The sequence below is a fragment of the Piliocolobus tephrosceles genome, chromosome 14 (assembly GCF_002776525.5).
Source record: "Piliocolobus tephrosceles isolate RC106 chromosome 14, ASM277652v3, whole genome shotgun sequence".
Taxonomy (NCBI): Eukaryota; Metazoa; Chordata; class Mammalia; order Primates; family Cercopithecidae; genus Piliocolobus; species Piliocolobus tephrosceles.
In genome coordinates, this window is record NC_045447.1 from 95,501,684 (window position 1) to 95,527,845 (window position 26,162).

The following is a 26,162-nucleotide window of genomic DNA, read 5'->3' on the forward strand; positions in this document are numbered from 1 at the left end:
TGTTTTTATTCTTTCCCACTGCGACTTCCTGGTCAGGAATGCGAATGGCCTATGAGCAAATCTCGAGATTACTCTATTAGACATATTCTTTAACTGTAAGAGTCAATGTGTACCACTCTAAAAAGGCACAAAGGAAGCGGTGGGATTAACAGCATGGTTTCCTAAAAGGCAAATCACATTTTCCACAGCAACAATGAAGGAACTCTTTTGAATTCTTTTAATTTATTGTTGAAAATAAGACTTGGTGTTCCTCGCCAATAGCGCTGAAATGTAAGACCCAAGGGGGGAATTTCGGCCAGTGAATCTTCAATAGCAAGGCCAGCTCCCACGCACAAAAGCAGGAACAAGGTCTAATCTTTTCCACAAACCACACAGGATACTTTCATTCGCATATGCTGAGTAGGAACTGTTGACCCAAAGAAAACAGGCATTTTAGATATTTTGGGGTCACATGACATGATCTGACATCTCTTCAATTCCCATCTCCCCTCGGGCTAAAGCATCAGAACATGTTACAATGAGTTCTTTTAAGTGTGGGATTAGCATATGCAAGGGGGCAATTTGTTCAGTGATGTGTTACTGCCCTGAACAATGTTGAATGAGCCGTGCAAAAACCTCCTTTCACAAAGCCCAGATAACCCCAATCTCTGAAAGATGTTTGAGAACTAAGAGGGCGGTGTCCAGGGCCAACGGACAATTATGTTACCTTTCTCTGCCACAATTTAAAACAGAAGGGACTGGGGGATACCTTTAAGTTAGACCACATCTAATGGACAGTATACAACAGGAGCAAATACTTTATGGTACCTTTTTAAAAGCCCTGAGTTTCATTCCTAACCAGCCAGAGGTAATGAGCCAGGTGGCCAGCCCTCAAAGCTCCCCCTGAAAACCACGGACCCCACCATGGGAGGGTTGTTCCCAGCTCAACCATATGCAGGAGGAAATCAAAACTGGGGACCAGAAGGCAATCCCAAGCCTCTTGGCCCTCCTCAGGGACTGACTCTAAAGGAGCTGGGCTCTTTTATTCATGACTGTTCAAGCTACACAAATGCCAGGAGGCTTAGATAAAAGCAGCTGGGAGGGACCAATGCAATTCAATATAGAGAAGCTCAAAGTAATGTCTTTACCACAGTGTTTGGGGCTGAAAGGTGAGCCGGCTGGATCCCTGAACTAATTACCTAGATAAATGTCCGCTCAAAACTAACCCCTCCGACCCAGACCCACAGCTGACAAGGCTGCAGGAGACCTAACTCTTGCAAAGTGCTAACGCCCTCTGAAAAGCTGGGCCGGAGCAGCAGCTGCTTGTTCACACATGGGAAACATGTTTAAATACATCTCTCTCTTCTAGTTTATTTCAGCCCCGAGGTCTCCTCCTCCAGACTCTGAGCAGCATCCAGGGCAGGGCTATGTCTTATTCAACTTTAAATCCTCCCAAGTGCCCAGCAAAATGGGGCATAGAGTCGGTGTGTGCTGACCAGTCTCTCTCCACAGTCTTCCAAACTCTCCTGCTGTCATCAGCACTGCATGTCCAAGCCACGTGGCCATTCCAAGACAGCTTCTTAATGTCTTTTTTTTTTTTTTTAACGATGTCAAGTAGTACTGTGAACGTAAAAGTAAACTACACTTCTGTTAGAAACAATACAATTTCTGTTAGAAACAATAACCTTTCTATGACTGGACGTTTAAGACTGTCAAGCTTTGAGGCCTCTGCGTCTATGTGTTCAAAGTTACTACTGTAATTTCCGCTTGAGCAGCTTAAATGAAGCTTATAGTCTGAATAGGTTTTGAAAAGCTCTGAAAGTTCCTCCAAATGTGGTGGACAGGGCTAGTAATTAGCAGCGCTGCTTATCTGAAAATGGACCCCATTCAACAGCAGACTTCAACAAGTTACAAAACAAGATGCCTCATCATACCTTTGATGCTGTAAAATTGACTCAAAACAAGGCAGCAGAGAGTGTGGGCTGGAAAGGCACAGGAAAACCACACTCAGACCCAGGGACCCCTGGCCCATGCAGCTGCCGGACGCCCGGCCGGCTTTCTACCTAAAGGCTACCCCACCAAAAAGAGACCGCTTCCTTTTACTCTTGTTCCTGTGAACCCAGTTTTCTGTGTATAACTGCCCCTGACTTCTTCCAGCCCTGATGCTGCTTTCATTGTTGTTCTTGATATGAGCAAATAGTTCCAGCCTAATGAGCTTCACTGGCAGCAACAGCAACCATTCTGGTTTTTAAACTACTGCCTGGGGGACCCTTACCTTCATGATTCCCTCATTTGTTTCCAGAAACCCAAAAGTGACTTTGTGGGTACTGCATTTCTTGAGGTACTTTTCCCTCACGCTGTGAATTCTCCTTGTGCACCCCCTACTGTGTGTTGCTTCTGGCTCCAGGGTAGAACACAGTCATTTTGATGGCCATTAAGAGCAAATTTATACATATTTTAAGAATTCAGAGATTAAACCTGGGTATTGACTAAATTGTCATTTTGATCCTCCAAAATTCCGAATGCTATGTTGTCTGGGTCCACATCTAACAAATCGAGGCAACATTCATGGGGATACCATTTGCAAAAGAATGAAACAGAGGTTGCTTTGCATTAAGCTATTTAAAAACGGTTATGAGGCGGGGTGCGGTGGCTCATGCCTGTAATCCCAGCACTTTGGGAGGCCAAGGCGGGCAGATTGCCTGAGGACAGGAGTTCGAGACCAGCCTGGCCAACATGGTGAAACCCCATCTGTACTTAAAAAAAAAAACAAAAAAAAAAACAAAAATTAGCCGGGTGTGGTAGCAGACACCTGTAATCCCAGCTACTTAGGAGGCTGCAGCATAAGAATCGCTTGAACCCAGGAGGTGGAGGTTGCAATGAGCAGAGATTGTGCCACTGCACTCCAGCCTGGGTGACAGAGTGAGACTCCACCTCAAAAAAATAATAAAATGAAAAATCAAAAAAAAAAAAAAAAAAAAAGTCATGCATTCTAAACACAGAAAATAATTAGAAACAAACCTGAGAAGAGGCAACTGCCGAGACATTTTGCTCCTCCTCCTCCTCCTCCTGCTCCTTTAATCCGGAGGACTAGGATATCCCAAGATAGAGGTGATTTGCCTGGGGCCAAGTGGCTCTGTCCACCACCTGCTGATTCCTATTACAGTCAAAGTGCCTCCTCTCTCAGAAGCGTGATTTTTAAACTCAAGTTTATATACATGGAACATTTGTACCCAAAAACTTATTTGAAATTCAGCCTGGCTCTTTAAACTACTGCACTTAACATTCTAATGTGACATAATACCTGACGCACGGTTTCTCTGACCCACCTCCTAACCAACGGAATGCCTTGCTTTAATCAGGTTAGATGCCTTCCATACCAAAAATAGAAACGTGTAATTTTTAAATGAACATTTTAAAGTCTACTTTAAAATGAATTAGGAATAGTCCCAAATTCCTGCTGTGCCACTCAAAACCCAAAATTAACACTGAAAAAGGCCTCAGCAGAGAGTGACAAAGCAGCCCAGGTACACAAAGGCTTCATGGGATGCCAATCACCGCAGGCAATCATCCTACAGACCTATTTGCCACTGCAGACACCTCTTCCTAAGTCTATATTTTGAAAGATTTTAATCTACCAAACAGGATTCATCAAGTAGAATTCATTTTTCAAATATTTATTTGCCAAATAAATATTTAATTGAGAATCAGCTTTTTGATCAACATGAGAACCAGTGTTACTATACTGGCGGATATACTCTAATTCCAGCCAAGAAACCCAATGCTTTCTTTCACCTTGCAGCTGGTAAAATTTAAATATCTGCCAGGATTTTTTAAAGACTGTAAATGTTGGGCAGACTTCTATTACAAGTGTCCCAAGGACTGAGGTTTCTAGACTGTATGTAAGTTTTCCTTTATTTAAAAAAATTTTTTAAGAAATAAACAAAATCACCTTATTTATGTCTTCTACAGAAACTCAAAATAGGAGTTATACAGCCCACGGAGGACATTACAAAGCTGGGCAAATCAGTTGAAAACATACTGTTCAAAACAAACTAAAATTCTAAAACCAAATAATTTTCTGCACCTACAGGTGGCATACACTTACGGGTACAGGGTCAAGTAAAACATAAAGGGAGAAGCATATCTGAGAAGTCTAAAAGAAGATCCTTCTAGAATGCTCAGTATCAGATACATAAAGAGGGTTCAAAAATGGGCAGAACGGGCATAACTTTTATATAGAAAGTATATGAGATGATTAGATGAGGTGCAAGAACAGAGAAACCATATACTCCACAAGAAGGGACTCGCTCTCTCTCTCTCACGAAAATCTGGAATTCTGTGAGAATGCCAAATCTCAGAAGGCATCTTCACTGGCAACAAGCAAATTACTATTTATTAATATATGCTTCCTAAGGGTTACATCTAACTTGCACTAATATGATGACAGAATAGAATGGCTATGACAGCAAAAGAGCTGGTCAGAAGAAATGAGGAATGGCAGATCTTCCGATATTACAGCTTGTGTGCATTCTGAGACAAATTCTGAGCCCAATTTCCTAACTGTGGGAACCATGTTTTATTAAACACACACCAGGATCCTTCCCTGCGGTAGCTCCATGGCCTCAGGGTAACTAGATAATTGGCAAAGTGTCTGAATTTCCTGGATGCGAGAGGTCAATATATTCTTTTAAAATAAAGCAAAAATAAACATTCCAACACAATTATGAAACCATACCTTCATATAAGAACTTACAATGTAAGCAGATGGGTTGACTGAACCTCAGAGAGCACCCAGTGGCGTCAAAAGAACATGTTAAGACTGGGACTCTGTATTCCTTTATCCTGACCATTCAGCACAAGTGATGTGTCTATTTCATGCTCCAAACACCCATTCAAGACAAAGGTAGCAAAGACCCAGCCACTTCAATGAGGATAAAAACCAGTCTTTATAGTCTTGTTCCAATAATCTGACTTTTCTTCAGCAATTTAACACTAATGGTTGTTCACATCTACTAACATGTTCTGAAAAGTAACCCCAGAAACTAAGGGGAAAAAAAAAAAGCAACTTTAATAAAATGCTGCCCTGTCAATGCTACCAAACACTAGTTACAGAGGCCTTCATGCATCCTAAGACCTCCAAGCAACTTCTCTGCCAACAAGTTCAAACCCTGAAACCACCAGCAGCAAAACTGAAAGGAAAACCCATTCATGCACACAGCAAAAGCAAGACAGGTTTCCCTAATGCAAAAATAAAGCACATTATTCAAATGGATTTCTTTAGCTGCCATGCTGATTCCCCTTGGGAACTTTCTCCTCCCCGCAGGAAAAGTGTTTGTGTCAGAGGTACAGATTGGAAACTCGTGACACCTCATTTATCCTCAGTTACACTAAGGCAGTAGGAACCTAATTTACTAGCACACTCCACACTGACAATTAACTTCTCGGTGAACATTAAAACAATTAGGTAACGACGCACCCCATCACATCTGTGTGCCTTCTCCATCTACACCTGGTATCAATTAAGCCATCACCCTGCGCTGTACTTTCCGCTACGGTCCAATTGGTCATTCATGTACTCTGCCCAAAACTTCGACTACTGCATTTTTAACCCATAAAACTAATGAGATCCCCACTTGTTAACTACATGACAAAGTTGAAAATCTGTCCACTGGCAATCACATCACATCTCACAACTCTGCCTGTGCAGCCCGTCTGAAGGGCACACATTGATGTTTCACACAGTTTAAATGCAAACTATGGGGAAGAACCAGTGCATTCCTGCACCTTGATTTTGCAATTCATCCAGTCAGGAGGACTCATAGAAAGGTAGCCGTGCAGGTGACATACAGGGCCAGTTAATGTTGAGGATGGACAGGGTGCTAAAACCACGATGCCTTCGTCACCACCCTCTCATTTGTAGCTGGCCCTTCTACCCTCCTCCAGGCAAAGCAAAACAAACAAACTCTGGAGCAGACAACAAATACAATTATTTAAAATTAATTTTTAAATAACCTCATGACACTGCCATTCCCTATCTCAGGACCTAATCACAGCAAAACCAAAACCTCTATGTCAAAGCATTTTTGAAAGCATGGTTTCTAAGAGCTGCTTACCTGTTTTTGTGCCTCTTTGCTCTCCAGCCCGTTGAGATAATTGCTAATGCAAGAAATGGCCCTGAAACTACAAAGCCATTAGGTCAGGACTTGACTAAGTCATCTTGTATCTGACAGCACTTACATTTATACCTCCTTTTCTCAAAGATGAGGACACAGAGTTTGTCGTCCACCTATGTTCCAGTGAGGAAATGATAAAAATGATTATAGGGGCAAAAACAATCGCAGGTTTTCTAATTACAGAGCACAAACTCAAAAAAGAGGTTTTGGAGGGAAAAATTGTTCCCTCGCTTTTTGTTTTTTTGTTGTTTTTTTTTTAGAGTAAAGATGCTCTATTTTCACTGTAATCACAGTGAGATAAAACCGGAACATTAATCCAGTCCACCAAGGCCCCTATATCTGCCTGACTTATTGCATCCACAGTCAACAGACGCGTCTACCTGCTACAGGCTCCTGACAATCTAGAAACCACCAGGGCTTTCAAGGGTTCACCCCACTCACAGCAGTGTTGCCAACATTCTCAAAGAGGATCTATTTTTTTTAAGCAGAGTTTTAAACTTGGCCAGAAGGGAAACCTGCCCAGGAGACTGCTTAAGAAAACTTAAGCGTTTTCCATTGTGCCCAAAAATTGAAATTTTACGTGACTCATCTCAGTTTTAGCCTTTATTTCCAGGCAACCTCTTAAAATGTCAGGTCAAGATTAATTCATAAGTATTTAGGCAAAAACAGCACCTCCAAGGCTGTGTCTACTTTTGAGAAATCTGATTATCAGGAAACTGATCAAGTTAATAAGCAGCTGAGATCAGTTTCACGGTGCTGACATGCTGAGAACCATCAGTAACTGCCACATTGGCACGTGGATCCTTATTTCCATAACTGCCTGTGTAATATGTACTTTAAAAAGGGAGCGAAAACCAAGGCTGGGTGCAGAGGCTCACGCCTGTCATCTCAGCACTTCGGGAGGCCAAGGTGGGAGGATCACTTGAAGCCAAGAGTTTGAGACCAGCCTAGGCAACATACTGAGACTCTGAGTGTACAAAACTTAAAAAGAAAAATTGTTTTAATTAAAAAAATAAATAGGAGAGAAATCCAGAAGTAACCGCATTGAGAGTCATGAATGATGCATTTACTGTTGTCTTGCTACTCTGCCAACGGCAGTGGGAGGAGGGCATTCCCTAAGCACCTTCCATGCTGTCTGCTATCCTCCCACCTGAGGCCTCCTAACCCCCTCCCTGTGAGGCAACCACTACTATCACCTCTTATAGATGGGACTAGGAAGGCACAAAAGAATGAAAAAGCCTTGCCTGTGTAGCCAGAGTTCCGCTCAGGTCTGCCTTTGTACAAAACTCATGTTCGTTCTACCACCTGATGCCACCACGGTTCCCATGGGCCTCTGGGAGTAAAGATGATTTTTTTTCCCCCAGAAAAAGACCAACAGTATTCTTTTCCAAAGTAAGTCCCACATCTTAACTCCTCTTTGCCTTCTATAATGTTGTCATTTTGAGAAAAAGTGACGGATGGGTGGTCCTAACTGGGATTTGGTCCTGCCTCTGACAATTAACTAGTCAAGAACAGCTAGAGAAGAGTAACAAAAGAAAGAAACCACCTTATGTAAAACAAGGTGATGTTTGTTGTAATTATCTCTAGGTAAGCTCTAAATACAAACCCCCGGTGATTTTAGAAGTCAATTAGAGAGTGACAACGTGGTCCCTCAGATTACTAACCCGCAATCTCTGTTAACTAAGTAACTGTGTGACCGGATGCATCCAGCCTCCTTGATAAAGGAGGTTTTTTAATGGTGCTGTGCCATATGACCTGAAAGACAGATGAGTGGTGCTTAGACTGTTCTGAGTCAGGAACCCCTTTTTGAGAATTTGACGAGTTATAATCTCTCCCCAGAATTCCGCAAATGAACACAGACCCACCACAATCTGCATATACTTATACAGTCCATCCATGAACGCCACTGCGTAGGTCTACAAACTGTCTGCTCTGGAGCCTCCCCCAGGGCCTCCTCCCTTTTCCCAACAGTGATCACACTGGCTAGGTATTTCAGTGCCTTACATTCAACAAACGTTTAATTGTGACATAAAAGGGATCGCTGCAAAATGATAGCAAGTATACGCAGTACCTCAAACAGTACTTGGCCACATAGTCAGGGCTCAACAAATATTTGTTAAATGACTCAAAGTATTTAAAAGCATGACCTATTATACATTTTTTTAAATCATACAACTTGTTGTCAATTCTCTCTTTCAAGCAGATAAAAATAGCATTCCCTTCAGCCACAATTTAATGTAATTTATCTTTAAATTAATTAAAATATCTAAAGTTATGTTTTTATTACTACTGAATGCTACTAAGAAACAATGGCCTTTTTTAGGTCATTTCATATTTCTCTGCTCAAGAGCTGCACTTATGTAAGAAAAAACATATCAAAATTTTAAAACAGCCAAAAAAAACCTTTAAACCAACGCAAAACCTCTATAAAGTTGCTAGCTTTATCATTCATCCCTTTCAGAAATAAGAAACTTTAAGGTAGTTTCCATAAAACCTTTCACTCTTAGAACAGCCATGTGTCACCAAACAACAGGGATACTTTGTGAGAAAGAGATGTCAGGCAATTTCATCATTGTGCAAATATCGAATAGTGTGCTTACACAAACCTGGGTGGTATAGCCTACTACACACCTAAGCTACTGCTCCTAGACTACAAACCTGTACATGTTACTGTCCTGAATATTACAGGCAGCTACAACACAATGTAAGTATTTGTGTATCTAAACACACCTAAACATCAAAAAGGTACAGTAAAAAAGGTACGGTGTTATACTCTTACGGGACCACCATCATATATGCAATCCACTGTTGACGCAAGTGTTGTTATGCAGTGCACTGATTGCACTTCTGTTTTCTAGGCTTCACATTAAAACAGATTGCTTATTTAAGGCTCATTTGTTTTCCTACCATAAAATCTTTAACTAGCAATTAATTTCTGCCACTAAAAATAAACAAACTACCTACCACCCAGTTTTAGGCTCACAGATAAAAATCCATACACACCCACATTCCCTGTGGATCCCGTCAGTCTCTGATTTCTGCACTTGGTATAAATAATATGTTCAATATAGAAAGAAAAACAAGAAGAAAAAAAAAAAACAGTAAGGAGTTAGTCTTATTTATGGTCAAGGTTCTTAGACTTTGGTCCAAGGATCCCTTAAGGGTCCCAGAGACCCTCGAAAATCTATGAGGGCAGATTTTCTTCCTAAACTTCAACTATATACCACAAAAGAGCAAATGCAGAAGAATCCAGCTGTCCTCTTTAAAACTAAATAAACTACAGGACATTCAAGACAGTTGTAGACATACCTAACAATGCCACTCTTCCCACTATAATTTTTTTTTTGTTTTGGAAAAGTTATTTTTCACTAATAATGCTATGTGTATTAATACAATTTAAATTAAGTAGCTCTTCATCTGTTTAGGTGATTTAATTTTTTTTTATTTCTTACCCAGTAAATACCAAAAATCAAAATATTAACCTAGTAAATATCAAAATATAACCCAGATAAACAAAAAGTTATTCAGGGTCCTCAATAATTTTATTTCAAAGGTATCAAGATCATGAGGCCATAAGGCTTTGAAAATCACTGGCCTGTAGCAACTGCCCTTAACCTTTCACTGGATGAAAAAACAGCAGCAAACAGCAATTGGCTGACTCGATCTGCCAAGTAAAATTAGTTTGAATTTCTGATTCAAACCACGTTATTAAATAGACAGGTACTATAACATTTTAGGCACTAATAGTACGCATCATCTCATTATCCACTGCTTTTCATACTCATTTTTATACAAAGTTTGAAGAGCTATTTAATTTTATATAACTGTAGCAAGATCCCACTTATGTGGACAGTGAACAATTTCATTCCTCTCTATGGACTGAATTAAATGTTGAGGTTACAATTAGTGTAGTTTTCCAATTTTAATCATCACTGCCCAACAGTTTTCTGTAGTCATTAGGCAGGAGACACAGCATATATACTTGTTCTGAAAATATTCATTGAAATGATTAGAACTTGTCAAAAATTTGATACAAAAAACGACACATGCCCAAAACACGTAAATCCACACTTGAACTAGAAAGCTGGTTGACTGCTAACCCTAACTTACAGACTTAAAAATAACCCACAATTGCCTGAAACTCAAGAACTGCTTCATACTTCTTGAAGGGGACAACCAAAAACCCTCTCTCCACCCACTCCAATGAACCCATGAATTAAGCACTCGCATATATTTTTTCAGTCAAAAATACCAACAAGAGGTTATCAGACACATTCGGAAATTCAGAAAGACACAGAAGTATATATAAAATACATCTCTACTAGCTTAAGCATACAAACCTCTGCCTATTCACAGCCCTGGCATTTCAGAGAGGCACATACCAATGGCATCACTTCCACAATTCCGATACCAGTAAGTTACAGAACTTTCGCTGAAACTTTCTCCAGTCTTGCGTCTTTTGGTAACTGTGTCACTCACTCCTCCTCAGTTCTCTGGGCAAGGGCTTTGCTGCGTGCCTACACACCCCGAATTGCAGATACGTGTCCCATAGTGCCTTACGTATATGGTATGCACTCAATGAACACAGTCATTTAAGGTGAAACAGGAGTACCGAGGAAAACGTGTTAAACTGAAGTCCCAAAGCCAGAAAAAGTTCGCTAGATTTAAAACACGTCACAGCCTAAAGGGCATGGGCTCGCCGCAAATTTCTTCTGTGATTTCATCCGGGGTTAGGTTTTTTAATTTGATACTCTACTGAACAGACATAAAAGATGACCATCTCGCCGGGCATGGTGATTCAAGCCTGCAATCCCAGCACTTTGGGAGGCTGGGGCGGGCGATCACCTGAGGTCGGGAGTTCCAGATCAGCCTTACCAACATGGAGAAACTCCGTCTCTACTAAAAACACAAAATTAGCTGGGTGTGGTGGCACATGCCTGTAATCCCAGCTGAGGCGGAAAGATCGCTTGAACCCAGGAGGCCGAGGTTGCAGTGAGCTAAGCTAGTGCTACTGTACTCCAGCCTGGGTGACAGAGCGATATTCCATCTCAAAAACAAACAAACAAACAAAACAAAAGACTATCTGTAGGAACCCTGGAATGGCTAAACAATAAGGCTTCCTCCATAAACTAAAGCCAGTTTACTTATCTGTACTTCGTGTGTAGAATATTTTATTTCCTAGCTATAATTTTTTGTCCCCCCAATCACCTCCCAACATTTTCCGGAGAAATTTGTAGGACAAGAACTTTAAAACTAGCTACCCTTTCCTTCAACCATTCCCCACTCCGCCAAACACATCCAGATACATGAAATATACCAAGATCTGTCTCAAAGACAATTTTTAAAGTAGCTACTATTCTACACAGAAGAGGGTTTAAAAAGAAAAAAGAAAAAGAAAAAAAACCCTGAACCTTTTATCTTTCCCCCAAAACTCAGACCAAAAAAGTTATCAGAATTATTTAAATGTTCAGTATCCCTTTTTTTTTTTTTTAACCATATTAAACATGGTCAAAATACTGCTATGTTCACAAAGAGAAGGAAAGGAGGCAAAACCTGCAGAATATCCCAGCTGAAAAGGGGCCGAATTCTATTTGTTACACAACATTTGAGGCACACTTTAAGTACGGGTCTCCCCCGAGCTAACTGGCAGATGCATGTACGGATCACACAAGCACATGAAAAATGAGAGTGACTTAGACTGGTGAAAACATGAACTCTCTATGCACACAGCCCTGTCCGCTGAATTTCCTTCTTTTTAAGAGCTTACTGGTACACTCAGTTCTTATGTCTAAAATAGATATAAGATCAAGTTCACATTCCAAGGGCAATTATGCAAAGAAAACAAGATATGGAAACCTAGCAACTAAAATGCATTCGCAGAGGATAATGACTGGTTTAGGTAGAAATAGTATATTACTAACCAACTTCACAAAGGGATTGTGATCTCTTGCCTCTAAAACTGATTTAAGATATAAAAATGAATATTCTTTTAAACTACAGCCAACCAGACTTAGAATGCAACTATTAATACTTTTAAAGTGAGGCGGAGGCATATATAGATCAAAGTGTATTTCCAAGTAAGTAATCACAGCAAACAACGTTGCCTCCAAATTATGCCCCTCTTGTCTGATGCAAGTTTTATAAAAAGACAAGAGCAGAGCAGACAGTCATGTAAGAAAAGGAAATTTTAAAGGAAGAAAAAGTAAAAGAAAAAAGCCAAGTCACTGAAATTCGAGACAGGGGGAGTGTGCATGTCTGTCTGTGCCCGTGTAGAGAAGTGTTGTCAGAAGGGGACAGTATGTGTATATGTGTGTGTGTCTGTGTGTATGTGCAGCAGGCGTTTGAGTACTTACTGTGCCCGGCTCTCTGTCTGCTCCCGAGGTTACCAAGAAACGCACAGACATGCCCGTTCAGACACAGAGGCAAGAACAGAAATAAAAAAAAGGGGGGAATAATTAGAACACAAGCCCCAAACAGTTTTAAAAATGGCTTTTATTTATATAAGTCATTGCACATTCCTAATACAGTGATTTCCTGAAAATTACAGTATTTTGTAAACATAAGATTTACAGTTTAACCATACACAAAGCCTATTTTTTTATTTCTTGACAGAATAAATTACTTTTCTTCAAAAAATTAGTCAAGTGCAATTTTGCCCAATATTTAATGCATACTAGAATTAAAGCCTATGAAACTAAGTAGTAACAGATGCAATTATCAAACCTTTCATTTGAACACATTCACTTTCAAATTTAACTTCTTATTTCGCCCCATTTAACAACATTACTTTCTTTGAAAATTACCCAATTAAGCAGTTAACAGTTTTCCATAATATGGTACAGGCCACTGGCATTAACTAGGCAGTTGCCAAGATGTCAAGATGCCTGCAATCTAACGAGATCGAGAAATCTACAGATGCCCACAGCAAACCCTGCAAACTTCCAGGGTGACCTGTGTTTCAGTGGAAAGCTTTGCGACAGTTCCTCTTATCTCATTGTTTGCTCTCTGTATAGGTTGGGGCTCTCTTTAGCGATGCACACAACTTTGCAGCACTGTAAGAGTATGAGGACAAAGTCCTAATCTGGCTTGCCCGGCCTCTCACCTCTGTGGTGCTCTGCATCGTGGTGCTTCTTGTCATCTTTTATTGCCAAGTGAGACTGCCCACTCAGAGCACTAGACAGCGCAAGAAGGCCGGCACTGCCCCCGAGGGGCGGGATTCCAGGAGGCTGAAGTCCCGAAGGGTGAGGCGTAAGGGGAACTGGGGGTCCGTGGCCATGAGAAAGATGCTGAGCTTGCAACTGCTGCTGCTGTTGGTGGTGGTGAGAGAGAAAAAGGAAGAGGAGGAGGTAGTGGTGACAGTGATGGCGATGGAGGCGGCATCCAGGGAAAAACAGACATGACAGGAGGGGAAGGAGGAAACAGAAGAACAGGAGGTTCAACAAACACACAAAGGGAGCCAAGAAAGAGAGGGAGGAAAGGGGAAAAAATGCGATTAGTGCTTTCAGTTCATCAAAAGCTTTCACCTGCTCAATTACCTCTCCCACCTTCCCAAAATATAATCCTCAAATCTACACCGTCACTTTCTGGTATCACTCACCCCAAGACGGGAGCTGGTTATTATTAAGCAAGGCTGGCTACATCAGTAAGTAAACACGAGCTAGTTCTTCTGTCTCTATGCGCCTCCAGGGAGATCCAGCATGTCACTGAATCTAAGATGCCACAGATTTTCAGACTCATGCTGTCTTCGGAGAGTTTAAAATGGGGGTGGCGATGCATCCCACAATATAGTAGCCATACTCTCAAGCTGTCACCAGGTAACTCCATTCCACCCTACATCCTTGCATTGACTTACCACAGTAGTATGATGAGACAAAACCAAAATACTATCACTAACGAACAGAATTTGGAAAGATGGGTGTCTCATGCACCACCCAGGCACTTGTGCCCCCTTATTCCATCAAGCCCTCTCAGTACTGTGAGGAAGTATTGCAATTCCCATTTCCCAGAAGGAACAAAGGCTCAAAGGCATTCAGTAAATTGCTGAAACTCTCTCCCTAGGTGGGAGGGGACTGCAGTCAGTACAGGAGCAACTCTTACAGCTGCTTTTGACCATACTGCCATAGACAGGAGAGAGGATCTCAGGGAGCCAGGCTTGTGGCCACTGGAAGAAACATTAGACACGAAACTTTGTATATGCTTTCCTTTCTACCAAGCTCCACCCCTCAAACCCACTCTTTGTACGTGACTCATGAAAATACTGAGACCTAGAATGGGTAGGACCATGGATGAGGAAAGCACTTACGTGTGGGACTCCAGCCAGTGAGCCAAGCCCCTGTTCCCAAATGCCTTTTCCATGATTGCACTTTGCCCCCATCGTTTAACCCATTCCAGAAGTTCTAAGTCAGTTCTCATTACACAGTAGCATTGCTCTTACACATTGTCTTTTAAAAGCACATTGTATAAAATGAAAAAGTATCCAAGAAATGGCCCCTGCACCATGAATCTGACCACATTTCAGCTGTCCAACATAAAACTTATTTTTGATGAGGCAGTAAAAACGATTAAGGCTCAATTTCTAAGGTGTAATGTTAGAAAATTCTCCAGTTTCTGATTTGTGCTCACTTCCCTGGGACTCAATTACTCATTTTATTTATTATCCCCTTGCGTGCACTGAATATATTAAATCTTCATGCCAGGTCTTCAGTCATTTCTACCCAGCCCACTGACTTTTAACGGAATCCCAAACACACTTCCCAACCTCAAAAGTTAGAGAAAACACCATCTTAAAGCCAGAAATCAGTGTCTGTGGAAATTTTACAATGAATTTTCCAGCACTCCAATCTTTCTAAAAATGTTTAGGGTCAGGCACAGTGGCTCACTATAATCCTATAATCCCAACACTTTGGAGGCCAAGGCAGGAAGATCACTGCAGCCCAAGAGTTTGAGACTGGCCTGGGTGACACAGGGAGATTCCATCTCTATTTTAAAATAAATAAATAAAAACATCTAAGAGCCAGCCAACCATCTTTATAAACTTTCATTCTGTTCAAAGAGAGCACAGTTCTAATTAGAAGCAAAATGGAAAAGGGGTGAGGTCAGAACAGGCAGCATTCATAGCATTCTTGGAAAGTATAAACTACTCATTCACCATTTGAGATCATAATAACAATTTCTTTCTGCATAAAATCACCTTCCTGTCATTCCAAAGACACTAATTCTTGCTCTGTCACCTTTTAAGAGCTTGGCAATAGTGAGACATAAAACTGAAGAAGCTTGCAGTGGCATCACGGTCCACTGGGCATGCTCATTAGCACTTAATTAGGAACTAGACACCTGCCATAAGAAATGTGCTTGGAGAAGGATGAGGAACAGGTCTGCCCTACCAGCAATTACTATCATCACTTGGAGAGTAAGAGCTATGTCCGGCTTCTGGGGGGGAAATGCAATGATGCATACACAAGCAAGTGCAGCGGGTAATTAAGCACGGCACTAATTAAAAGAAGATGAGAGAGACTAAGCTGAGGGGAAGGAATCTAACCACAGGGTGGAGGACGCCACCCTCTCACCCCTCTCCCTGCTTCCCCCACTCCCCTAAAAATCTAGAATGCAGTCACCAGAAGATGACTTCAGAGGTGGGATTCTTATGTCAGGCCAAACATACTCCGGTAATATTTAGATACTAAGAAAGTAAAGACTTCCGGCTAGGCACAGTGGCTCACCCCTGTAATCTCAATACTTTGGGAGCCCAAGGCGGGTGGATCACAAGGTCAGGAGTTCAAGACCAGCCTGGCCAAGATGGTGAAACCCCGTCTTTACTAAAAATACAAAAATTAGCCAGGGGTGGTGGCGGATGCCTGTAATCCCAGCTACTAGGGAGGCTGAGGCAGGAGAATCGCTTGAACCCAAGTGGCAGAGGTTGCAGTCAGCTGAGATCACACCACTGCACTCCAGCCTGGATGACAGAACGAGACTCCATCTCAAAAAAAAAAAAGATTTCCCCTCCCCAGTTCCAAGCTAGCTTTCAGAAAGATGAACTGGGGAAGGTGGATCATGCCTGTAATCCCAGCACTTTAGGAAGCTGAGGCAGGTGGATCACTTGAGGTCAGGAGTTTGAGACCAGCCTGACCAACATGGTGAAACCCTGTCTCTACTAAAAATACACAAATTAGCCGGGTGTGGTGGTGCATGCCTATAATCCCAGCTACTCGAAAGGTTGAGGTGGGAGAATCTCTTGAACCTGGAAGGCGGAGGATGTAGTGAGCTGAGATCGCGCCACTACACCCCAGCCTGGGTGACAAGAGTGAGACTCAGTCTCCAGAAAAAAAAAAAAAAAAGATGAACTGGGAGCAGATTCTGATATCTTACTGTGAAGAGGTGTTGGCTTACATAATGGGGCTTTGCCACAGCTGTGAAGTAAACCTTTGTGGTTTGACTAATATCTAGCAACAGCAACATTCAACAGCCTAACTGGCCATGGGTAACTTCCACCTCTACCCTAATCTGACCTTCTAGGTCCCCTGAACAAACAGCTCACTGTCTATTATTAGAGGTAACTGGGTTCTTCCATCCATTGCTTGGCTACAGTGAAAGCTGCTTTTTTTTTTTTTTTTAAAGTAAAATCCTATCAAATTGAAAGGAGTATTAAGTAACAATCAAATGGATCACAACTGCTGAAGATGTCATGATTCTAGGAAATGTGGCCATTCCACTTCATATTCGACTTCTTGTTTCTGCAGGGCAGTGCTCCTAGATAATATCTAAGTGTCCATCGTCTGGCACAAGCTTAGAACACATCTGAGGCAGGGAGGGTAAGTATCATGGTTCCCATTTCACAGATGATACTGGCTCAAAGCCAACAGGCTTGCTACAGGGCTCAGAGCCAGAATGAGGGCTACAACCCTTTTGTTTCCTAGGACAACATTTCTCGTGTAACCCCAGCAGCTCAATCATGTTCTCAAGAATAAGAAAGGGGGCAAAGTTGTTCTCTACTGAAGACTTCACATTTCCCCCACTGCTCAATTACCAGATGCTCTTGAGAGAACATGCCATACTATGTACCCAGAGACAAATCCACCCTCACCAACAGGCCTAATGGCAGTGACAGGGGGGAGTTTATGCTTAGACTGCATGAGTACCATCTCCTGTGCCCCCTTCTCAATGCCTGTCATACATCTGCAAAAGGATGCTATCCCTTGCCCCCAGCTCCCTTCCAAAGAAGTATGTCAAGAACAGTCAAGCCTAACAGCGTTGGCTCTGGCTTTTCTCAGAAGTACATTCTTAACATTATAAACACAAAGGGTCATTTCTAAGATAAAATATTCATTTAAATGAGTAGCGGGGCCAAATCTACAAGAGTAAAACAGCTATCTCCAAAAGGACAGCGCTCCTCTGTCCCATCTGTCTTTGGAAGCCCATTTGCTCTCAACAAGGCTTACCTGAGACGCTGGTACTTACCGCCTTCAACAAAAGGAAAAAGCATGGATGCTACTTGAATATATTTTAAGAAAAAGTGATACTGATATTACTATACAGCCAAAACCCAATAGCTCTGCCAATCAGGAGAATTTATGCACACTTTTTTTTTTTTTTTTTTTTTTTGACACAGTCTTCACTGTCGCCCAGGCTGGAGTACAGTGGCGAAATCAAGGCTCACTATAATCTCTTCCTTCTGGGTTCAAGCAATTCTCCTGCCTCAGCCACACAAGTACCTGGGATTCCAGGTACGCACCACCACACCCAGCTAATTTTTATATTTTTAGTAGAGATGAGGTTTCACCACATTGGCCAGGCTGATCTGGAACTCCTGACCTCAAGTGATCCGCCCACTTCGGCCTCCCAAAGTGCTGAGATTACAAGCGTGCACCACCACACCCAGCCCATACATGCATGTTTTTTAGGCAAAGTCTCACTCTGTCACTCAGGCTGGAGTGCAGCAGCACAGTTGTGGCTCACTGCAGCTCAAATACCTGGGCTCAAGCAATCCTCCCACCTCAGCCTCCTAAGTACATACTTAGCTGGGACTACAAGTGTACGCCACTACACTTGGCTGATTTTTTTATAGAGATGTGATCTCACCATGTTGCCCAGGCTGGTCTGGAACGCCTGTTTTCAAGCAATCCTCCCTCCTCAGCCTCCCAAAGTGCTGGGATTACAGGTGTGGGCCACTATGCCCTGGCCACAGCTTGGTTAATTTTTTTATAGAGATGGGGTCTCACCATGTTGCCCAGGCTGGTCTAGAACTCCTGGCTTCAAGCAATCCTCCTGCCTTGGCTTTCCAAAGTGCTGGATTACAAGCGTAAGCTACTATAGCTGGCCTGCATCTGTCCTCTCTAACCAAAATCTGCCCCTATCATTTGGAAAACTGCAAGATGTTTTTTTCAACAAGACAGGAAGGATGAGGAAATTTATTCTTCTAAGCATTAGTTTATAGTAATTAGGAAATGTATTTAAAAGTCAAAATGCTTGTACATTTATACAATGTAGAACACACATGCAAAAGTTTGTAAAGTGATTAGAAAACGGTTTTTTGTTTTTTTTTTTTTTTTTTTTTTTTTTGAGACAGTCTCACTCTGTCACCCAGGCTGGAGTGTAGTGGTGCAATCTTGGCTCACTGCAACCTACGCCTCCTGGGTTCAAGCTATTCTTGTGCCTCAGCCTCCATAGTAGCTGGGATTACAGGTAAGCACCACCACACTAAGCTAATTTTTGTATTTTTAATAGAGATGGGGTTTTGCCATGTTGGCCAGGCTGGTCTCGAACTCCTGGCTTCGAGTGATCCACCCACCTCGGCCTCCCAAAGTGCTGGGATTACAGGCATGAACCACCAAGCCCAGCCGAGAAAAAGCATTTTTGATAATCAATGACGGTTTCTAGCAATATAGCTGGTTTCTCAGGCTATGATTCTAGACCACTGGTTCTCAAGCAGAACCAATTTTGACACCCCTCCCCTCCCTGCTTCAGGGACAGGTGGCCATGTGTGGAGGTCACTGTGGAGAAGGGAAAAGGATGCTACTGGTGCATCTAGTGGGTGAAGGCCAAGGATGCTGTGAACATTCTACAATGCACAGGACAGCCCCCACCACAGAGAATTATCCTGCCCAAAATGTCAACAGTGCTAAGGTTCACTAACTTGAATTTAGACCTAAGCTGAGATTCTGTGCCATTAATGAGAATTCATGTTCTTGTACGCTAAGTGACTTGCCAAATTCTTGTTTAAAAAATAAAAATACTATTCAACATTCAATCACATTCACTGTCCCTTCATCGCCATCTGAGTACCCTATCACAACACAAAAAAATGAACATCTGCTTTCTTAAGCTGATTCCACTAACGATTTCAAAAATTAAAAAAAAAAAAAAAAAAAATCCTTGTATTTTACAAACCAATTTGAGAAAGGACTACACTGGGAAATTTTACATACTGGTGTTCTGGGGCCCTAAAGGGAATGACAAATGTTCAGATTTGGGGATAAAGAGATCAATGCACTTGCTCTAACTAAAATCATTTGAATAGGCTGAGAGTGAGACAAATAAAACAAATGCCAAACCCTGAGTTAATGATACTGAAAACCCACAAGGAATAAAGCGATCTCATCCATGTCAAACAACAGCCACGCATTGAGAATTTTAATTCACATTTTACTTAGTGCAGCTTGGGTCAATTATATTACTATAATGAAACTGACTTTGCTGTTTACATTCAGAGTATTATCGTAATGGTGTGGTTTCTACACACAGTCACAGCACATGGCTTATCACCATGTTGTTGTAGCCTCTAACAACTGGGAAGGACACCCAGTATGAAAACACAGGCCAATGCCCACCTTCTCCTCACCGGATCCTAAGCTCCTTACCACCAACCATGGAATCAACTTGTAATTTCTGAAACTTCACCTGCTTTATAACCCCAAGAAAAACTATGTCATAAAAATCACAGACTTAACCCAACCCAAACTAAAACCATGCCCCTAAAGGGCACCTCTGATGCTAAGAGTGACAGTAAGTGGCATTTATAGCACTCGGTATTTAGACACTTTTTTTAAAGGGGAAAAAAAAAAGACGTGAAAAGGAGCATTTGTTGACAGTTCTCTCCAAATCACTCTTCCTTGATTTCTGCTATTTTCCTGTTCTTTAAAACACTCAAATCCTATCTTGGGAGACAGCAAAAATAAATAAAGAAAGAAAGAAAGAAGAAGAAAACTGGTATGCTACATAAACAAGAGGCAAAGAGCTGTCTGGCAGCAGCCAACACCGAGGACACCACTGCAGGAGTTCTCGCAATACCTCCCATCATGTGAACGGCCGCTCACGTAAAGAGGAGCAAAGGTTATAACCTGGGAGAAACTGCTTACAGGGCCAAGAATTCTCCAGCCACTCGGAGACAATAATAAAAACAAAAGTAACAATCCATTAAAGGCCCCATCTCAATGCAGGAGCACACAGAAAATGATGCATGGGCATCCTAAGGAATGGGAGAAAATATTTGCAAACCATACCTCAAAATAAGAGGTTAACATTCAAAAAACTCAATAGTACAAAAATAAAAAAATAAGTATCCTAATTTAAAAATGGGCAAAGGACCTCCTAAACAGACATTTTTCAAAGAAGACATACAAATGGCCAATAGATAAACGAAAAAAATGCTCAATACAATTAATCATGAAGGAAATGCAAGTCAGAGCCACATTGAAGTATCACCTCAGGCTGGGCGCGGTGGCTCACGCCTGTAAACCCAGCACTTTGGGAGGCCGAAGTGGGCAGATCACCTGAGGTGGGGAGTTCCAGACCAGCCTAACTAACATGGAGAAACCCAGTGTCTATGAAAAATACAAAATTAGCTGGGCATGGTGGCGCACGCCTGCAATCCCAGCTACTCAGGAGGCTGAGGCAGGAGAATCGCTTGAACCTGGGAGGCGGAGGTTGTGGTGAGCGGAAATCACGCCATTGCACTCCAGCCTGGGCAATAGAGCAAAACTCCATCTCCAAAAAAAAAAAAGAAAGAAATATCACCTCAAACCCGTTGAGATGGCAGGTAACAAAAGACAAGATATGTGTTAGTGACGGTGTGGAGAAAAGGTAACCCTTGTACACTGTTCTTAGCAATGTAAACTGGTACAGTCCTGATGGAAAACAACAGTATAGAAGTTTCTTAAAAAGTTAAAAATAGAACTACTTTCTCAAAAAGGTTAAGTATCCCTTTTCTGAAGTGCTTGGGACCAGCAATGTTTGGATTCTGGATTTTTTGCAGATTTTTAAATATGTGCAATATTCTTACTGGCTGAGAATTAGAATTAGGGCTGCTCAATCTGTACATGATCCAGCGATCCCACTTGTGGGTATATATCTAAAGAAAACGAAATCAGGATCCACGTGCGGTGGCTCACACCTGCAATCCCAGCACTTTGGGAGGCCAAGGCGGGTGGATCATCTGAGGTCAGGAGTTCAAGACCAGCCTGGCCAACACGGTGAAACCACATCTCTACTAAAACAAAAAAAAAAATTAGCCAGATGTGGTGGGTGCCTCTAATCCCAGCTACTCAGGAGGCTGAGGCAGAAGAACTGCTTGAACCCAGGAGATGGAGGTTGCAGTGAGCTGACACAGTGCCACTGCACTCCAGCCTGGGTGACAGAGTGATTCTCCATCTAGAAAGAAAGAGAGAGAGAGAGAGAGAGAGAGAGCGAGCATGAAATCAGTATATCAAAGATACATCTGCAATCCATGACCACCGCAGCACTATTCACGAGAGCCAAGATATCAAACAACCCAAATGTCTGTTGATGGATGAACAGATAAAGAAAATGTGGTACATACCAACACAATGGAATACCATTCAGCCTTGAAAAAGAAGAAAATCCTACCACTTGTGACAACATGGGTAAATCTGCAGGACAGTAGGCTAAGCGAAATAGGCAGATTCAGAAAGACAAATAGTGCATAATCTCCCTACTATGTGGAATCTAAGAGTACAACTCACAGAAGCAGACAGTAGAATGGTGGCTGCCTTGAGGGGTAGGGGAAAATGAGGAGAGGTTGGTCAAAGGGTGCAAGGTTTCAGCTACCCAAGATAAAGAAGATCTGGATTTCCAAGGTACAGCATGGAGACTCTAGTTAATAAGACTGTATTGTATACTTGAAATTTGCTAAAATGGTACTTGGGGGGGTGTTTTTTGTTGTTGTTGTTGTTGTTGCTTTGAGATGGAGTTTCACTCTTGTTGCCCAGGCTGGAGTGCAATGGCACGATCTTGGCTCACCGCAACCTCTGCCTCCTGGGTTCAAGCGATTCTGCTGCCTCAGCCTCCCAAGTAGCTGGGATTATAGGCATGTGCCACCATGCCAGGCTAATTATGTATTTTTAGTAGAGACGGGGTTTCTCCATGTTGGTCAGGCTGGTCTCGAACTCCCAACCTCAGGTGATCCGCCCACCTCAGCCTCCCAAAGTGCTGGGATTATAGGTGTGAGCCACCGCGCCCAGCCCTTTGTTTTCTTAGAGACAGGGTCTTATTTGGTCACCCAGGTGGGATATAGTGGTGTGATTTTATCTCATTGCAGCCTTGAAGTCCCGGACTCAAGCAATCCTCTCACCTCAACCTTGTGAGTAGCTGGGACTACAAGCACGTACCACCACACTCAGCTAATTTTTTTGATTTTTAGTAGAAAAAAAATCTTGCTATGTTGCCCAGGCTGGTCTCCAACGCCTGAGTTCAAGCAATCCTCCTGCCTTGGCCTCCCAAAGTGCTGGGATTCCATGTGTGAGCCACCATGCCTGGCCTGTCTTTATTCTTTCTCCATTTCAGCTAATCCACACAGGCCAACTCCTCCCGCACGACCACTGCCTTGCTCATCCCATTTCCCCGGAAGGCCATTAAGGCTATGACAAGCCATGCGAAGGTAGATCCACTACAAAAACTACGCAGGTTTTGGTTGAAAAGATGCTCAACATCATTAGCCATCAGGAAAATGCAAATCAAAAACAGGAGATGCTGCTTCACACCCACTAGGATGCACAGAATAAAAAAGATGCACAGTAAATGGCAGAGATCATATAGAGAAATTGGAATTCTCATACGCTATTGGGAGAATGTAACATGATGCAGCCGCTTTGGAAAACAGACTGGCGGTTGCTCAAAAAGTGAATAAAGTTACCATAGACCCAGTAATTCTACGCCCAGAGACAAATCCAAGAGAAAACATGCCCACACAAAAACATGTACACAAATGTTCACAGCAGCATTATTCATAATAGGCAATCAGTGGAAATCACCTAAATGTCCATCAACTTATGAATGAATAAGCAACTGTGGTATATTGATGAAATGTTGATTGTCAATAAAAAGGACTAAAATACTGGTGCATACTACAACATGGATAAACCTTGAAAACATGAAGAAGCCAGGCATACAATGCTACGTATTATATGATTCCATTCATATGAAATGTCCAGAACAGGCAAATTCATAGAGATGGATAAGCACATTGGTAGTTGTCAGAGGTCAGGGGAGGAGGCATGAAGAATAAATGGTAATGAATATGGAGTTTCTTTATAGGGTGACAAAAACGTCCTAGAAAAATTTTATAGTCGTGATGTTGTACAGCAATGTGAATATGCTAAAACCCACAGAAGTATATGCTTTTAAAAAGGTGAATTTGGCCAGGTGTAGTGACTCATGCCTGTAATCCCAGCACTCTGGGAGGCCGAGGCAGATGGATCACCTGAGATCAGGAGTTCAAGACCAGCCTGACCAACATGGAGAAACCCTGTCTATACTAAAAATACAAAATTAGCCGGGCATGGTGGCGCATGCCTGTAATTCCAGCTACTTGGGAGGGGAGGCTGAGGCAGAAGAATTGCTTGAACCCAGGAGGCAGAGGTTGTGGTAAGCCGAGATTGCAACATTGCACTCCAGCCTGGGAAAGAAGAGAGAAACTGTCTCAAAAAAAAAAAAAACCTTAATAATCTAATTGTAATTTTAAAATAACTAAAAGAGTGTCATTAGATTGTAACACAAAAGATAAATGCTTGCCGGGCGCAGCGGTTCACACCTATAATCCCAGCACTTTGAGAGGCCGAGGTGGGCAGATCACCTGAGGTCAGGAGTTCCAGACCAGCCTGGCCAACATGGAGAAATGCCGTCTCTAGCAAAAATACAAAATTAGCCAGGCATGGTGGCACATGCCTGTAATCCCAGCTACTCAGGAGGCTGAGGCAGGAGAATCACTTGAACCTGGGAGGCAGAGGTTGCAGTGAGCCGAGATCGTGCCATTACACTCTAGCCTGGGCAACAAGAGCGAAACTCCGTCTCAAAAAAAAAAAAAGATAAACGCTTCAGGGGATAGATACCCCATTCTTTATGATGTGCTTATTAAACACTGTATGCCTGTATCAAAACATCTCCTGTACCTCATAAATATATACAGATAGTATGTACCCACAAAAATTAAAAATTTAAAAATACACAGCTGTAATTTCTATAATGGGGTACTCTATTTTCTATTCTGAAGCTTTTTTCCTCCTTCTGGAAAAAAGAAGAATATATAATGCTTTATTCCAGGGAATCAAGTAAAAATCACAGGAAACTATGTGGGCGGGTTGACAGGCGCAGCAATCACTGCACATGTTTACCTATGTAACAAACCTGCACATCCTGTACATGTATCCCGAAACTTAAAATTAAATTTAAAAAATTTTTTAAAAGGAAAGAAATACGTGGGGAAATTAAAAAGTAAATGCTTCAACACTTTTCTAATAACTACAAAGCATGATGACGATAATCCAGACACTGAGGAAAAGTTCTGCATTTGTCCGGCGCCTAGTTGAGCCCTCAGTAAAAACAGACAAACTTAACCAAAGGAGAAATGGGCTGCGAAGACTTCTTTGCAATACTGCTCTTTCCCTTTGGAAATTTAATAAAAGGGCTAGATTGTTGTAATTTAAGTAGAGAGTACGTCACTAAATACAAGTTAGTAGAGCTAGAAGATCCATGTTTGTTGTAGCTATTTAGTCTTCTCTCGGTAGCAGGCTATGCATTATTCTCCTAGGGAGAATCTGTTTTATAAAGAAACTTACGGCTGGGTTATTGATGGCTTTCCAGGGATTAACTGCATACTCATAAGAATAAGAGGCTAACCTCATCCTCTTAAACTTCACACACTACAATCCCATAGATAGCTGACAGCTATAGCCAAAGGAGAAAAATAATCCAACATTTTACTAATCCTTAAACCAATCATCTCATGCAACAGTGGAGGGCCCTTTAGGTCTACAACTCAATCTCTTAGGGACAGACAGGCTCCTTCTACAAATGTTTTAGGAGTTTGGATTCACAGCCATCCCCTACACGAAAACATCTAGTCAGACATCACAAAATACCCTAGACTTATTTTTCATTTTATACTAAGTTGTTTTAAAATATACAGAATCAGAGATTTGCCTATAGAGGAGGAACACAGAAATCTGATCAATAAACAGATTCCCATATAAGCCCCATATGCCTTGACCAAGGTTATGTTCATGAAAAATAAGTCAGACTACATCCAAATAAGTGAGAAAGAAAAATCAGGTTGCCTAAACCCAAATTTCTTTTTTTCTTCTCTCTCTTGTACATAGGTTATATGTAAACAAATCCAAATTTCTTGATCTCCTCAAGTTCACAGGCATTACCATGGGAAACTGCTCAAATTGTGTTGTACCCAACTGTCAGCTCTGAGGCCACAAATAGAAACCTGTCATTTTGTGGAAGGCAAGGACAATCCCCACTGGTCATCTGGCCATCTCTTGTAACTCTCTACCCTCCCAGCTTTATCAGAATGATTCCTATAACCTCTCTGTGTCCACAATGGCACTGTCTGCCTTCTTCTTCATGTTAGGTAAGGAAGGCAATGATGTCTTCACAATTTTGCTCTCAATTCTGTCTCCATCTGTTCCCCAAACTTAACTTTTTTCTTGCGGTTTTGAACTTCTAAGTTTGTACATCAAAAGCTAAATGGCCGTCCTTTTTCACTGTTGTGTC

The 26,162-nt window shown here is 41.9% G+C and overlaps 1 protein-coding gene across 10 annotated transcripts in view; it reads right to left on the bottom strand.

Annotated features, from left to right (window-relative positions):
* Positions 1–26,162, bottom strand: part of TLE1 (TLE family member 1, transcriptional corepressor) — a 105,166-nt gene that overhangs the window by 36,678 nt on the left and 42,326 nt on the right. For 5 of the 10 annotated variants that reach the window (XM_023213351.1, XM_023213353.2, XM_023213352.2 and 2 more), the window contains 2 exons: positions 13,258–13,462; positions 12,509–12,525 (listed from right to left, as the gene is read on the bottom strand). The exons of 3 other annotated variants lie outside the window; for them this stretch is intronic. In XM_023213351.1, coding sequence (XP_023069119.1) covers positions 12,509–12,525; positions 13,258–13,462 — 222 coding nt within the window. The remainder of the gene's footprint in view (positions 1–12,508; positions 12,526–13,257; positions 13,463–26,162) is intronic. 2 more of the 10 variants (XM_023213361.2, XM_023213355.2) reach the window with 1 other exon arrangement.